We start from the raw sequence: 14,099 nt of genomic DNA on the forward strand, positions 1-14,099 counted from the left end.
TTTACAAATGCATAAATCTGCAAATAATTCAATATACATAATAAGTTGGATGGATCAAATCATCAACAAATCAATCTCTTCTCCATACCTTATAAAAATCAAAAAAGAATGGGAAAATTATGCAACTCAAATTGGACATCTAAAAGATAAAGTTCAAATCCTACAACCAATATTAATAAAAAATCAAACCTCTCAAACATTAAACACAAATAATATTCCACTACCACCAACACTCAAAGAAATCTACTCGACAATACTCAACAATCACCAATGTAAATCAAAAGACTATATTGGCAAGAAATATTCAGATCTACTTCTTACTTCGCACCAACAATCAATACAACTATTACGGAAATACACATACCACCAACTATTTGTCAAAATTCAAAAATTAAAAGATCCATAAGGCCGTGATACAATGCAAAGATTCCATGCTAGATGTTTTCCGATTAATCATCTACACAACAAAGTTTGCCCCATTTGCAACAATGAAATGAATAATGATCCCTATGGTCATTTGTTTTTCAATTGTCAGCACACAATCAACTTCATAAACCACGACAAATTAAAATATTTTATATATAAAAATTGCAATGGAAACAAAAACTGGTCACTAACAAAAAACCAAACAATAAAATTATTCACACTCATTTATAAACCACAAACAAACAACAAAGCATTTAAACCAGATCCAACTATCAATATTAATTTTCATTTTGCAGAAAACGCACAATATAAAAAATACAGGTTCAACTAGAATTATATAAACACAAATCTTGATCTAGTCAGAACACATGCATATTAGAACATAATCTCATTTGTTATTCACCAAATATGGATATGGTTATGCAAATCATTATTTGGCATCAATATAACTCAATCAATTGACAATTGGAACAACTAAATAAACAACACAACACTAGATTATGATATATTAAAATCAAAATGACACAAGCTAATAAGATTGGAATATTCAAGAACATTATCAAACTTTAACCAATACTCAATTAAAAACAACCTCACAAAAACTCAAAAAGAAACCCAATGGTCTGAAACCATCAAAAAATTTAAAAAAGAATGGAGCATAAACACAAATGAACCAATTCCAACAATTACACCACCAATTAATTATTAATTACCTAATCTAAAATAACATACCATTTTAAATTCACAAAAACTAAAAAACCTAAAATAAATAAATAAAAATAACATACTAATTGTATACTACAATAGTTTATTTATATCAAAAAAAAAAAAAAAAAAAAAAAAAAAAGTTTTATTAGAATATCTATTTATAATTAAACAATAAAGATAATAAATTACACGATATTTTAATTATGTAAAAATGTATTAATGATTAAATTTTATTTTAAAATTTTTATTTTTCGACATTTTTCGTTTTTACAAAAACAACGAAAAATGCGCGATTTACAACGTATAGAATACGTTTCATTATTATTATTAAATTATTATTTATTATTATTATTATTATTATTTATTATTTATTATTTATTATTATTATTTATTATTTATTATTACTATTTATTATTATTATTGATTATTATAAAATCTAATATTCATTACACAAGGTTTCAATTCTTTTTAAACTAAACTTCAGAATTCAATCTCCATAATTTACTATTTTTTATCTTAAACTGTTTAAAATTGATCTAATTCAAAAAAAAATAATATAAAAATAAAATATGAGGAAGGATAATGAGGTTAATATAAACTACCTAAATCTTAGATCCCACATAAAATACGTTCAATGGGATATTAACATTCAATTAAAATAATACATTGAATTTTATTTTTATTTTGATTGTGTGTTTATTATTATGTGATGTGGTGATTGTGAAAAGATTGTTTTTTTTTTTTTTTTTTTTTTTTTTTTTTTTTTTTTTTTTTTTTTTTTTTTTTTTTTTTTTTTTTTTTTTTTAGATTAAAATAAATTTAAAGGAAGAATAATTTATCAGATAATTGAGGCGCAGCATCAGCGAAAACTGTTCTACCAATTAAAAATGCCATTTTGTGTGCAAATTGACAAGTTGCTGGAACACGAACTATAAATTTTAAATTTTAAAGTATTAATATATATATATCAAAATAAAGATTATTTATATTATTTAAATTTAATATTAAAATATTAATAATTACCAGATTTTTCAAAGTTGAAATAAAGATGACACATTTGGAAAGTAAATAATTGAAATAAATCAGCAGGCATTTTTTGTTCATCCAATAAAACGTGATAATGAGTTGGATTGACAGAACCATTGTTAGTTACTTGAGAGACTAAAAAGAAATCATACCAATTTGGATGGGTAATTTTTGAGTCAACCAAAGTACCAGCTGGAGGATTACCAATTGGATCAGCAGTAAATAAACGTGCATTTGTATTCTTTTTGACAATGACATACATTAACTTTGGTTTTATACCCCAAGAAGATGGTGTTTCAGCAAAACCTTTTTTCATTGCAGCAATTTCAGATCTATTGACAAGATCTAACATACCATCACCAACACCATCACGATAAACTATAACCAATTCTGGTAAACAATTATTGAAACTAAAATATTTTGACATTGCTTCTTTAGTTGCTTCTTCAAGAGAATCAATGATTTCTTTACCAGGACGCTTTTGAACAAAAGATCTTGAGAAATACTTTTGAAATTTATCATCGATAGTTGCAACGAATCCAACTACTGAATGACCTCTCATATCAGAGTTATGACCAACATCGATACCAATGATCATTGTTTTCTTTGGAATGACACCATTGAATATTTGTTGATTGAGACCCCATGGTGCATAACCTAACTTTGCAATTACTTGTTGTTTTAATTTATTGGTTACTGATCTACCTTTATAAAAAGTCCTTGGGAAAATACATTGAGTTAAAACTTTAAATTGAACCAATGATTTTCTCTTTATCTCTTTATAGATTTCTGGTTGATTTTGTGGAATTAACATTAAAAAGAATTGAATACCATGTGTTTTAATTGCATTCTCCATGATATTAGAGTATTGAATTGGTCTTTTATCGCGTGGGTCTGTATAACAAATTGTTGTTGGTTGTGACATTCCAGTTTCATTTATGAAATTATAAAGATTGGTTTGGCAATCTCTTGTTCTCTCATATTCATCACGATCAACAACAAATGCCCATTTAATATTATTCAATTGACGTTTATTATCATTTGGTAAATTCTTTGGTGCACTTAAAACATAACCATCAACTTTTAAAGCTGGTTGATATGTAATTCCCCATGGTTCTAATGATTTTGAAACTTTTGGATTATTATTAATATCTGAAATAAAATTACTCAATGTTTGATATCTTTGACTTGGATCAAAATTTGAATGTTTTGCTAATTCAGCCATAAGTTTAAAATTTTTACGCATCTAAATAATAGTATTTATATTAATATGTTTAAATTAATTAATAAGAATAAAAAATAAAAAGAACAAACTTACATGATCACTTAATCCAGTTAAAAATGTTAATTCTGGAATTAAAAAGATAGTTTGTTTAATACCTCTGAATTTAACTTCAGATTTTAATAATGGTTGACGATAATCTGTAATTTTATGATTTGGATAATTTCTTTGATAATATTGTAAAAATGTTGTTGTACCATCCATTTTATCATTAACTCCACTTGACCAAGAAATATTAGAGATACGATAGGTTTTATTATTATAACGAGTTAATACAATTGAATTTATAATTTCATCAAAACATCTATCTTTGTCATATCTAAGGTATTTAATTCTATCTAATACAGTTTCAGATCTAACAACTTTTGAACTTGTATCTGCTAATAACATTGTACCAGATTCTGTTGAAACTACAGATGTACTAAAACCTTTCCAAACTTCAAGTAAATAATCTTCAAATTTAATTTTATTTATTGGTGAATAGTAATTTCTACCAATAAGTGAAAATCCCATTTTTCTCATATTCTATATTTATAATAAAAAAAAAAAAAAATAAAAAATTATTAATTATTAAATTTAAAAGAAATAAAAAATAAAAAAACAAAAAAAATAAACTTACATTTTTTGTAATAATATTAAAAAATTGAGAATTAACAGATGATTTATCCCTATGGTTAACTTCTTTTACTTTTCTAATAAATATTTGAACACCATCAATTGATTGTGAATTAATATTGATATTAATCGGAGAATATAAAATTGAATCACCATCATAGAAATAAAATTCTTTTGATATGTTATTTAATGAAAGTAATTCTCTAATTAATTTACGTCTCTTGTCAAAAGTAACTTGTGGTGGATTAAAATCAATACGAAATTCTAGTGATTTCCTATCTGAAATAACAATTGGAAAGAAATTTGAAATTAAAGAAATTTGTTTACCTTGAACAGTTCTTGATTTTGCTGTAACAATTGCAACATTTTCAATGTCAGAATCTTTAACCATATCTCTTCTTGAAATTCTTGGAACTAATAGATTTGTATTTGTTGTATTTGTTGTTGTAGTTGTTGTAGTTGTTGTTGTTGTTGTTGTTTCAGGTGTTTGAGGTTGTGTGATTGGTTTTACTTCTTGAAATTGTTCTTCAAGTGGGATACTGTTATTTTGTTTTCCCCAAGCATTTTGAGTTTGTCTTGGTTGGAAATATTGTTGTGGTTGTTGTGGTTGTTGTAGTTGTTGTTTTTGTTGTTGTGGTTGTTGTGGTTGTTGTGGTTGTTGTGGTTGTTGTTTTTGTTGTTGTTTTTGTTGTTGTTTTTTTTGTTGTGGTTGTTGTGGTTGTTGTTTTTGTTGTTGTTGCGGTGGTTGTTGTTGATAATTATTATTATTGGTTCTTTGTTTCAATGGTGATTGACTTCTATCAATTTCTTGATGAGATTTTGGTTCACCATTGAATCCTTTTTGTTTTTTTGGGATCATTTTAATTTGGAAATATTAAAATATTAATTAATGAAAATATTATGTATTTGTTTAAAAGATAAATAGGTATTTAAAAAATTTATATTGTTATAGCAAAAAAAAAAAAAAAAAAAAAAAATAAAATTAAAATATTATTTTAATTAAAAAAAAAAAAAAAATGGGTTAGGAATTTGTGAGAAAAAAATAATAAATAAATAAAAAGAAAATATTATTTTAATTAAAAAAAAAAAACAAAAATACAAAATAAAATAAAATTTAAATTAAAAATAAAAAAATAAATAAAAAAAAAAAATGTGAAAAGATTTAACCACTTAAAAAAAAAATTTCCAAAAAAATATCTTGTTTGACAACATTAATTTTAAAAAAAAAAAAATAATAATAATTCCAAGCCCAAAATGCTTAAAAGATTAAGTTTGTAAAATATCTTCTAAAACCATTAAAAAAATAAGGATTTGATTAATTTTTTTTAAAAAAAAAAATTTTAAATTTAAACAAGTTATTATTTTTGTTTCCAAAACTGATGATATTTTAAAAAAAGATTTTTTTTTTTTTTTTTTATTATTTGATTATTTATATTTTTTTTTTTTTTTTTTTTATAAATTTTTATTTATATTATTACAAAATTAATTATGAATTAATTTTTTGAATACTACTTGAATCGATATCAATATTAGAATTATTAATATTATCATTTTTTGGATATTTACCTTCAACACCCATTTTATACATTTCATAATTTTTTAATTTAATTTGATCATAATGATATGTAATACATTCATGTGCTTGAGTATCAAGCCAACCACCTTTATCTTTAATCAATAATCTTGTAATAACTCTTGAACAAATTGCACCAACTATTGTAATCAAAACTGTAATATATGAACCAATGTCTGAAAGAATTCTAATTGCAAGTTCAAAATTTGATTCAGTTTTTTCTGTTATCACTGCAACATCATTAAAATAAATTGAATAAGATAAAGTAAATGCTCTTGCAACACTTTGTTTAATTTGCCTTGAGTTACTAGTTGCAACAGAATTAATAAACACTTCTTTTTCATCACCAAATGTTTTTATTATTTTTTTTGATGTTCCCAATGTAAATTGTTGTGATGAATCTGAATAATATTTATCATCTCCAAACCATACGGAAATTGGGAAAGATGGAACTCCAAGATCAAAATAACCAGCAACTACATTTATCTAAAAAATTTATTTTATAAAATTTTCATTATTATTATTTTATTTATTATTATTTATTTTTTATTATTTTTAAAAATAAATATTTTACCTCTAAAAACTCTTTTTCTCCCAAAGCCATTTCATCAGTTGAATAATAACCAACGAAATCTGGTGATATTAAAACAAAGGTGGAATTAATTGCATATGCACAATCAAGATCCCCAACTAGTAATTTATTATTATTAACACAATTTACCAATTGCTCCATAACATAATTACCCTTTTCATCGTAATAATATCTATTAAAAATTACAGAATATAAAAAAAATAATGAAATTTCATAGGTATTAAAAATAACATAAAAATGAGGAGGCTATAAATTTATTAGTATTTTTTTTTTTTTTTTTTTTTAAAATAATAACAAAAAAATGATTTAAAACCCACATTTATTTTTTCTTGATAATCTGCAGTTATTGAAACAACTCTATTTGTTATATTCCTTTCAATGATAAAGTAACAAATTACAGTAAAACTTAAAACCAAGAGAATATGTTCAAAAATTTTTATTCTATATTTTTTTAAGCTTACTTTATCATCATTTGGAATACCAAAAATTCTATTGAACACCATTTTATAATATTTTTATTTATAATTTTGATGTCTTAAAAATTTATTTTAAGTAAAAAAAAAAAAAAAAAAAAAAAAAATTAAATCAAAAAAAAAAAAAAAAAAAAGAAAAAAAAATTAAAATATCTTTGTAAAGAGAGTATTCATAATTTTTTCAAGTTGATGAAAACTTAAAAAAAAAAAAAAAAAAAATTTTAAAATAAATTTACAAAGATATTTTTAGAAGATCAATTTTGTTATTTTTTTTTTTTTGATTAACGCATTTTTAATTTTTTTTTTTTTTTTTTTTTTAATTTTTTTTTTTTTTATATAAACAAAATAAAAAATACAATGGGTAGATTTCTTACAAATTATTATAATAAAGTTTTTAATTCACCTAAAAATTTCGACGATATATCTTCAAAAAAAACAAGAAACTTTTTAATGTTGTTATGTTTTTTGGGTATAATTCTTTGGATTATTATTATTATTGTAGTAGTAAAAGATTCATTAAATAGATTAACTTTTATGACCAATGAAATTGAAAATCAAATTATTGTAAAATTAATAAGATTTAAAAAAAAAAAAAAAAAAAAAAAAAAAAAAAAAAAAATTCCTAATATTTTATTTATTACAAATAGATTCCAAATTTAATTTTTACATTTTATAAAAATGTTTCACAATATGCAATTAATTCTCCTTCAGGTGAAGTTATTCCAAGTAATATAGAATTTTCAAATGGTTATTTTTGCCAAATTCCAGAAAATTCCATAATTGAAAATTGTACTAATACGGATTTGTTAGCTATTGATAAACAATTTGATCCCATTAGAAATGAAATTTATGTAAAGAATTTTAATCTAACATTTGAAAAAGAATATTTTAATGTAAGTCATTAAAATCTAATATTTTAAAAAAAAAAAAAAAAAAAAATAAATAAATAATAATAAAAATTATAAAATTTATATTTAGATTAATATTGGACAAGATTTAAAGAAATACAATGAATCATCGCCTTATGATACTTCTTTTACAACATTTGGAATGAATATTAATAGTTACAATTTCTTTTTGAATGGTCCAATCGATTTACAAGTAATGATAAAGAAAACAAAAAGAATTGATAGACATCAAGAAGAGACAATGAATTTTATTCCAAGTGTATTGGGTGCTGGAGAAAAAAGTAGCACATGTCCTGATTTCGGTGATAGAAGTAGAGGTTATCTTAATTGTTCAACTGTATCGGTATCAATTGTTTATGAGTCTAATATTGTCCCAACTTATAGAGAAGAAACAAATATACAATTATTTAAAAGAATATTAAAAGATATATTTTCAATTGGTAAATTGATATTGACCTTGATGGGATTAATAATTATTTATTATCAAACAAAGTTTTTATTTAAAGATCAAACAGCTTGGTTTGATAATGATGTAAGAGATGCAGTTTTATTTCATTTCAATTACCATGAATTGGATCCAGCCGATGATGAGGAAAAACCACCAGGTTTCTTTGCAAGACAATTATCTAAAATAAAATCTTTTTTTTCTAAAATAATATCTGCAATCAAATATGTAGCCTGTTGTTGCTATCGTTGCCGTAGTAAACCAGTTCCAAAACCACCAAAAACCTTAACAAGACAAGAAAAGATTGCAAAGGAAACCAAAGGATCAGGTTGTCCAATATTAAGATTGTTTCAAGGTATTCCAAATCAAGATAAGTATAGTGGTTCAATTAGTTTAATTAATTCGATAAAATGGCTTTTGTTGGCTATTGTTGTAATTATATATGGTGTTTTCATTGCTATTCAAGATTCTAATAATAGATTAATTATTTTAAAGTTGGATAATCTTGATAAATTAGAAATTCCTGCAATTCAATTTAACTATACTGGAGACAATTTCTGGTTAAAAAATTATCATGAATATTTACCATTTGGTCAAAGAAAGTTTTGTGGTATTAATAACACTGAACCAATTTATAATATCAAAAAATGTACATCCACCAATGGATTCCCAAATCAAACTCTAACTCTTAACGGTGATCATTTAACAAACTTGGAAATTAAAAATGATACAATACAATTAAAAGAAAATCAATACTATGGATTCATTATTGAATCATCTGTTGCACTTTGGGATTTTTTCCCATCATTTGAACATGTTCATATTACAATGAACATAAATGGTATAGAGTATTACTTAAGACCATTTTCAAATAATACAATTCATTTAGAGAAAAATGTCTATCATTATAGTAATGGTACTTCAATCACCTCTTATAATCCTAGAATTTTTCAAGCACAAGATGAAATTAATTATCTTGGTAAAAATGCAAATTATACTTATTATTATGGTAACACCACTGTAAACTTTTTCTATTCCTCATCAAGTATTAAACATACATTTATTGAAGGTAAAACTGATTTAAGATTCAGAATTGTTTCTGATATTCTTGCATTTTTGACCCCTGTCAAAATTTTCTTTACTAATTTCTTTACATACTTGGTCATTCGTTTCGCTAATAAATATTCAACCGCCCATGTTGATTCATCAATAAGAGAAGCAATTCTTTACCATATGAGATATTATGAAAAATATTCAAAAAAATTTAAAAAAACTGGAAAAAGTGTTTAAATAAAATAATAAAAAAACCACACACCAAATATAATAAAATAAAATATAAATAATTTTTTATTATTTTTAAAGAATTAATTCCATTTCAAATTGCGAAACCCAAAAATCTAAACCAATTCTTTTATTAAAGAAATTTTTTAAATTTTCATAACCTTCTTCAATATTTGAAGCATTGAAATTAATCGATTGGAATTCATTTGACATTGTATAAAATAATTTAGTTGCTACATTTTTATTTCTAAATGTTGGTGTTACATAAACTTGTCTAATTCTTTGGCTTTGAGAATGGATTGATAAAAACCCAATAATTTTATTTGTTTTATTATCTTTTGCAATCCAAATTTTATTAAATCCCATACTAAACTCTCTTTGAATCACTTGATTTGTGTTTGACCAAGATGGGTTCATTCTTGGTTGTTGTTGTTGTGGATCATCATTTTCAATGAAATTAATAATATCTTCTGTTAAATTTTCAACTTTTTCAATTATAATATCATTTTCATTGTTACTATTTAAATATTTTAATAATGAATCTCTATTTAAATCACCTTTATATGAATGTAATTCTCTTGTAATTTTAAATCCACAATTTTCATAAACTTTAATTGCACGTGGATTGGTTTGAATAACTTCTAATACTATACTTTTAATACCATTCTCTTTAAAGGTTGATTTCATTTGAGAAATGGATTTCTCAATTAATTTATTACCTCTTGCTGTTGGAATAACTCCTGTTGCTGAATTATATAATTTTGTTGGATTTTTAAAATTATCTGGTGCAAGTAAAACAAATCCTTCCAATTTATTTTCATCATTCTCATTATATATACCTATAGAATGATCCATTGATATACCATCTCCTTGAATTTTTTGTGATAATGATTCTTCCGTTAAAACAAATTTAATCACATAATCTGAAAATGAAAAATTAAATACATCTAAAAAAAAACATAACAATAAAATAAATATTTGGAAATTTTAATTTTATAAGAAAAAATTAATTTAATTATTAATTAATACCTGTTAATTCTTTTAAATTAAAGTTTGGTCCAATTATTTTAATTGTTTTCATTGTTGAGTTTATATTAATATAAAATTGTTTAAAAAAAAAATAAAAAATAAAAAATAAAAAAAAAAAAAAAAATAAAAAACGAAAAAATCGTTGTTTTTTTGATTCTGAGAAAAAAAACATAAAAATTTAATTTTGGAAAAAGGAACATTGTTTGCATTGTAGTAAACAATTTTTATTTGAAAATTCATTTGACCCAACAGGAATTAAAAAAAAAAAAAAAACCAAAATAATTTAGCATAATGGGTTTAACAAAAAATTAAAACAGTTTTTTTTTTTTGGATATTTAATCGGTTAAAATCCAAATCCCTTAAAAATTAATATGTACCATGGAAAATTTTTTTTTTTTTTTTTTTTTTTTTTTTTTTTTTTAATACAAAACAATTAAAAAATATAAAAAAATGGTTTATTTCCCAATACCCATATAAATTATTAAAATGCCACAAGAGAAACTACTTGGTTTGATACCAAAAATTATTTTTAATGATAATTATGAATCAAAACTTATTATAAATGGATCTTCTTTAAAAACAATGTCAAAAGAAGATATAAATGATTTGTTAATAAAATTAATTAAAATAAATGAAATTATGGATGAAATAATATTAACAATTAATAAAGATACAACAAATCATTTTAATTTAATTCAAGAAAATAGAGAACAATTAGAAAATGTTACTAAAGAACTTTGGGTCATCAAAAATGACGAAAAAGAGAATCAACAAAACCCTTTTAAGAGATCATGGCTTGGTCGTGTTATTTTTTAAAAAAATTAAAAGTAAAATATAATAATCATAATGCTTTCAATCATTTAAATAATAAAAAAATGATTATTTTTTTAAATTTTTTTATCTTTTTTAAAGACCATTAATTCAAATTAAAATATAATAATTATGATTTTAATCATTTGAAATTAAAAAAATGGCCTAGTTCATTTTTATTTAAATTTTTTTTGAGATTTATTTTAATTTTCTTTATTAGCAATTAATTCTAATTGCTCGTGATATATAAAAAATAAACAAATTGAACTATAAAAATTTTCAGTTTCTATATTTCCAATACAAAATGAAGAATTGAGTGGGAATTTTGAAAAGGTTTCAAAATAATCAATTTCAAAAATACGGAAATTGATGTTTGACTTTTTATCCAAATTTGGACATTTTATTTCAAATAATTTATTATCGATCCTAAAAAAATATGACCCTTTGAGTTCTACTCTTTTTGAACTAGTTTGTTCTGATCTTGGATCGCAATACAAAAAATCATCTTTAATTGTAATTTAAATATAATTTCTACTATAAAACGCAGCCACTTTAATTTCATACGATACTTTTTCATGTCCAGTCATAATATAAGTAAACTATAAATTTATTATAATTTTAATATTTATTTTGTCATTGTTTGACTTTTTTTTTTTTTTTTTTTTTTTTTTTTTTTTTGGTTTTTTTTTTTTTTTTTACTATTATTTTTGATTAATATTTACAATTTATTTTTTTATTTAATAAAAGTAATGATTGAAAAAATTATTTTTTATTATTTTATATAGTTTCTAATGTTAATTTTCAATTTTTTGTTGACTGTTTTTGGAAACAGATTGTGGAGGTATAACTAAAATAGGCAATTTTTGGGATAGTTAAAGATTATTACTATAAATCAATAAGATTTGAATTACTCTTATTATTTGATTTGAATTTGGTAAATTTATATTATCATTTTATTATGTTTTAAATTCAATTGCTAATATAACCCATTAGTATTCTTTAAATGCCCATCATTTATTTCAAATTGACCACCTTGTAATAATTTAAAATGTTCATATGATTCTTTGAATTGTGTAATATAATGTTAAACCATCAGCACTGGTATATGAAAATAGATTCACACAATTTTTATTTAATTTTGGTCCTGTATGTTTTGATTTTAATTTCGATTTTTGTGAAGTATTTTTTTTAACTTTTTTATAAACTCGAGTTGAGTAATTGGTTTAAATCAAACAATTGGACTCTATTTCTTTTTGATAATTTGATTGATCTTCTTGTTACAATTTTATCCATGTTTTTCCTTTTTTTTTTTTTTTTTTTTTAATTAATTAATATTTATATCTTTAAATTATTTGTTTTTAATAGTGAAAAAAAAAAAAAAAAACAACATTTTTGCTTTTATAACAACAGCGCAAATAAAAATAAAAATAAAAATAAAAATAAAAAAAAAATATTTTTTGTCTTACTGTTACAATCAAATTTCAATCGAGATTAATTTTTTAATATAAAATTAGTTTTTGTGGAAAAGAAATATTAATAAGAAAATAATTAAATAAATAATTATATAAATAAATGATTAAATAAATAAATAAAAAAAGTTGAATATTTATATTTATTTATGTTTTTTTAATTTTGTTTATTCATTTATTTTTTTTTATTTATTTACCATAAAAAAGATAAAAAAAAATTTAAACAATAACACATAAAAATATAATGTTTTTTAATTACTCTAAAAAAAAAAAAAAAAAATCAAAAAAAATGAAATTAGATATTTTTTAGTGTTTTTTTTTTTTTTTTAAAGATTTTTTTTTTTGGTATCCGAGTCTTTTTTTTTAATTTTTTTTTTTTTTTTTTTAATTTTATTACACAATGAAATCATTAGCATTATTGTTATCGTTATTAATCAATTTTTCTATTGGTAGTTATATAAATTTCATCCCATATGATAATTCAGATTGCACTGGAGCAATCAACGGGGGAGGTTGGTCTATTTTGGAGTATGCTTGTTTTTCAATCGATGTCAGATACAATTACCAATTTACAACCCATACTTTAAATGGTGAAGGATTTGTTCAATGGGTAAGATATAAAATACTAATAATAAAAAAAAATAAAAAAAAAAAATAATTAATAAAAAAATAAAACTAATCTTGAAAAAAAAAAAAAAACAATAAATAAAAAGACTCAATTCCCAAGAGTTGTAGGAAAAACACAATGTTTTTATCAAGACTTACCAATAAGTAATGCATCAATTGGATCATGTTATAAGAATAACCCTCTATCAACATTTGATATCTTTCGTTCATTACCATCAAATCAATATTATTTAATTTCAGTTACAAGTGAACCATTTTACCCAACTAATCAAGCAGGTATGATTGTTTTACAATATATGGGTAATGGTGAATGTTCAAATGATAATGTAGAAATAATGCAATATTTTACAAATAACACTCAAAGTGAAGATGGTATAACTGGTATTCAAATGAAATGGTATTGTAATGATGAAAATGAACCATATGAAACTCAATGTTTTAATGGAAAGAACTGTTTTGATATGCCACAACAATACAAATGTTCACCAACTCATCCATTCTTCAATACATCCGATGAAATTTCAGGTGGTACTGGTGCTGGTGATTATTCAGGTACTGGTTCAGGAAGTAGTAGTGGTAATAGTGGTACTAGCGATGGAGGTAGCAGTGGTTCTGGTTCTGGTTCTGGAAGTGGTGCATTTATCTCTATCATTGATCAAAATGATAAAAATAATAACAAAAATAATAACAAAAACAAAAACAATAATAATAATAATAATAATTACAACCAATATGAAAAATCAACTGGAGATGGTGGTATAACTAAACCTCATGATAATTATATATCCTCATTTTGTACTTGATAAAATAAAAATATTTATTTTTCAAAAGATCA

At 22.3% G+C, this 14,099-nt stretch overlaps 8 protein-coding genes across 8 annotated transcripts; 4 read left to right on the forward strand and 4 right to left on the reverse strand.

The window, feature by feature from the left end:
• DDB_G0290447 (hypothetical protein) lies at window positions 1–406 on the forward strand (the record flags this gene model as incomplete). The annotated part of the gene is made up of 1 exon (XM_630615.1): window positions 1–406. A coding segment is annotated over one exon (406 nt), but the record flags the coding sequence as incomplete, so codon positions are not given.
• Window positions 407–1,953: 1,547 nt separating this feature from the next.
• On the reverse strand, window positions 1,954–4,916 carry agnB (argonaut-like protein; the record flags this gene model as incomplete). The annotated part of the gene is made up of 4 exons (XM_630616.1): window positions 1,954–2,063; window positions 2,158–3,406; window positions 3,479–3,967; window positions 4,062–4,916. 4 exons carry the CDS (start codon window positions 4,914–4,916, stop codon window positions 1,954–1,956), a joined length of 2,703 nt encoding a protein of 900 aa, XP_635708.1.
• A 627-nt stretch (window positions 4,917–5,543) lies between these two features.
• DDB_G0290379 (hypothetical protein) lies at window positions 5,544–6,725 on the reverse strand (the record flags this gene model as incomplete). Its single annotated transcript, XM_630617.1, has 3 exons — window positions 5,544–6,116; window positions 6,205–6,468; window positions 6,684–6,725. The coding sequence occupies 3 exons, from the start codon at window positions 6,723–6,725 to the stop codon at window positions 5,544–5,546; spliced, it is 879 nt and encodes a 292-aa protein (XP_635709.1).
• A 327-nt stretch (window positions 6,726–7,052) lies between these two features.
• Window positions 7,053–9,338, forward strand: DDB_G0290381 (hypothetical protein; the record flags this gene model as incomplete). Its single annotated transcript, XM_630618.1, has 3 exons — window positions 7,053–7,259; window positions 7,343–7,588; window positions 7,674–9,338. The coding sequence occupies 3 exons, from the start codon at window positions 7,053–7,055 to the stop codon at window positions 9,336–9,338; spliced, it is 2,118 nt and encodes a 705-aa protein (XP_635710.1).
• A 66-nt stretch (window positions 9,339–9,404) lies between these two features.
• On the reverse strand, window positions 9,405–10,410 carry DDB_G0290449 (GCN5-related N-acetyltransferase; the record flags this gene model as incomplete). The annotated part of the gene is made up of 2 exons (XM_630619.1): window positions 9,405–10,276; window positions 10,359–10,410. 2 exons carry the CDS (start codon window positions 10,408–10,410, stop codon window positions 9,405–9,407), a joined length of 924 nt encoding a protein of 307 aa, XP_635711.1.
• Window positions 10,411–10,844: 434 nt separating this feature from the next.
• DDB_G0290383 (hypothetical protein) lies at window positions 10,845–11,174 on the forward strand (the record flags this gene model as incomplete). The annotated part of the gene is made up of 1 exon (XM_630620.1): window positions 10,845–11,174. One exon carries the CDS (start codon window positions 10,845–10,847, stop codon window positions 11,172–11,174), a length of 330 nt encoding a protein of 109 aa, XP_635712.1.
• Window positions 11,175–11,371: 197 nt separating this feature from the next.
• On the reverse strand, window positions 11,372–11,755 carry DDB_G0290385 (hypothetical protein; the record flags this gene model as incomplete). Its single annotated transcript, XM_630621.1, has 2 exons — window positions 11,372–11,673; window positions 11,704–11,755. The coding sequence occupies 2 exons, from the start codon at window positions 11,753–11,755 to the stop codon at window positions 11,372–11,374; spliced, it is 354 nt and encodes a 117-aa protein (XP_635713.1).
• Window positions 11,756–13,037: 1,282 nt separating this feature from the next.
• On the forward strand, window positions 13,038–14,067 carry DDB_G0290387 (hypothetical protein; the record flags this gene model as incomplete). Its single annotated transcript, XM_630622.1, has 2 exons — window positions 13,038–13,247; window positions 13,351–14,067. The coding sequence occupies 2 exons, from the start codon at window positions 13,038–13,040 to the stop codon at window positions 14,065–14,067; spliced, it is 927 nt and encodes a 308-aa protein (XP_635714.1).
• Window positions 14,068–14,099: the final 32 nt, after the last annotated feature.

Source organism: Dictyostelium discoideum (assembly GCF_000004695.1).
Source record: "Dictyostelium discoideum AX4 chromosome 5 chromosome, whole genome shotgun sequence".
Classification (NCBI taxonomy): Eukaryota; Evosea; class Eumycetozoa; order Dictyosteliales; family Dictyosteliaceae; genus Dictyostelium; species Dictyostelium discoideum.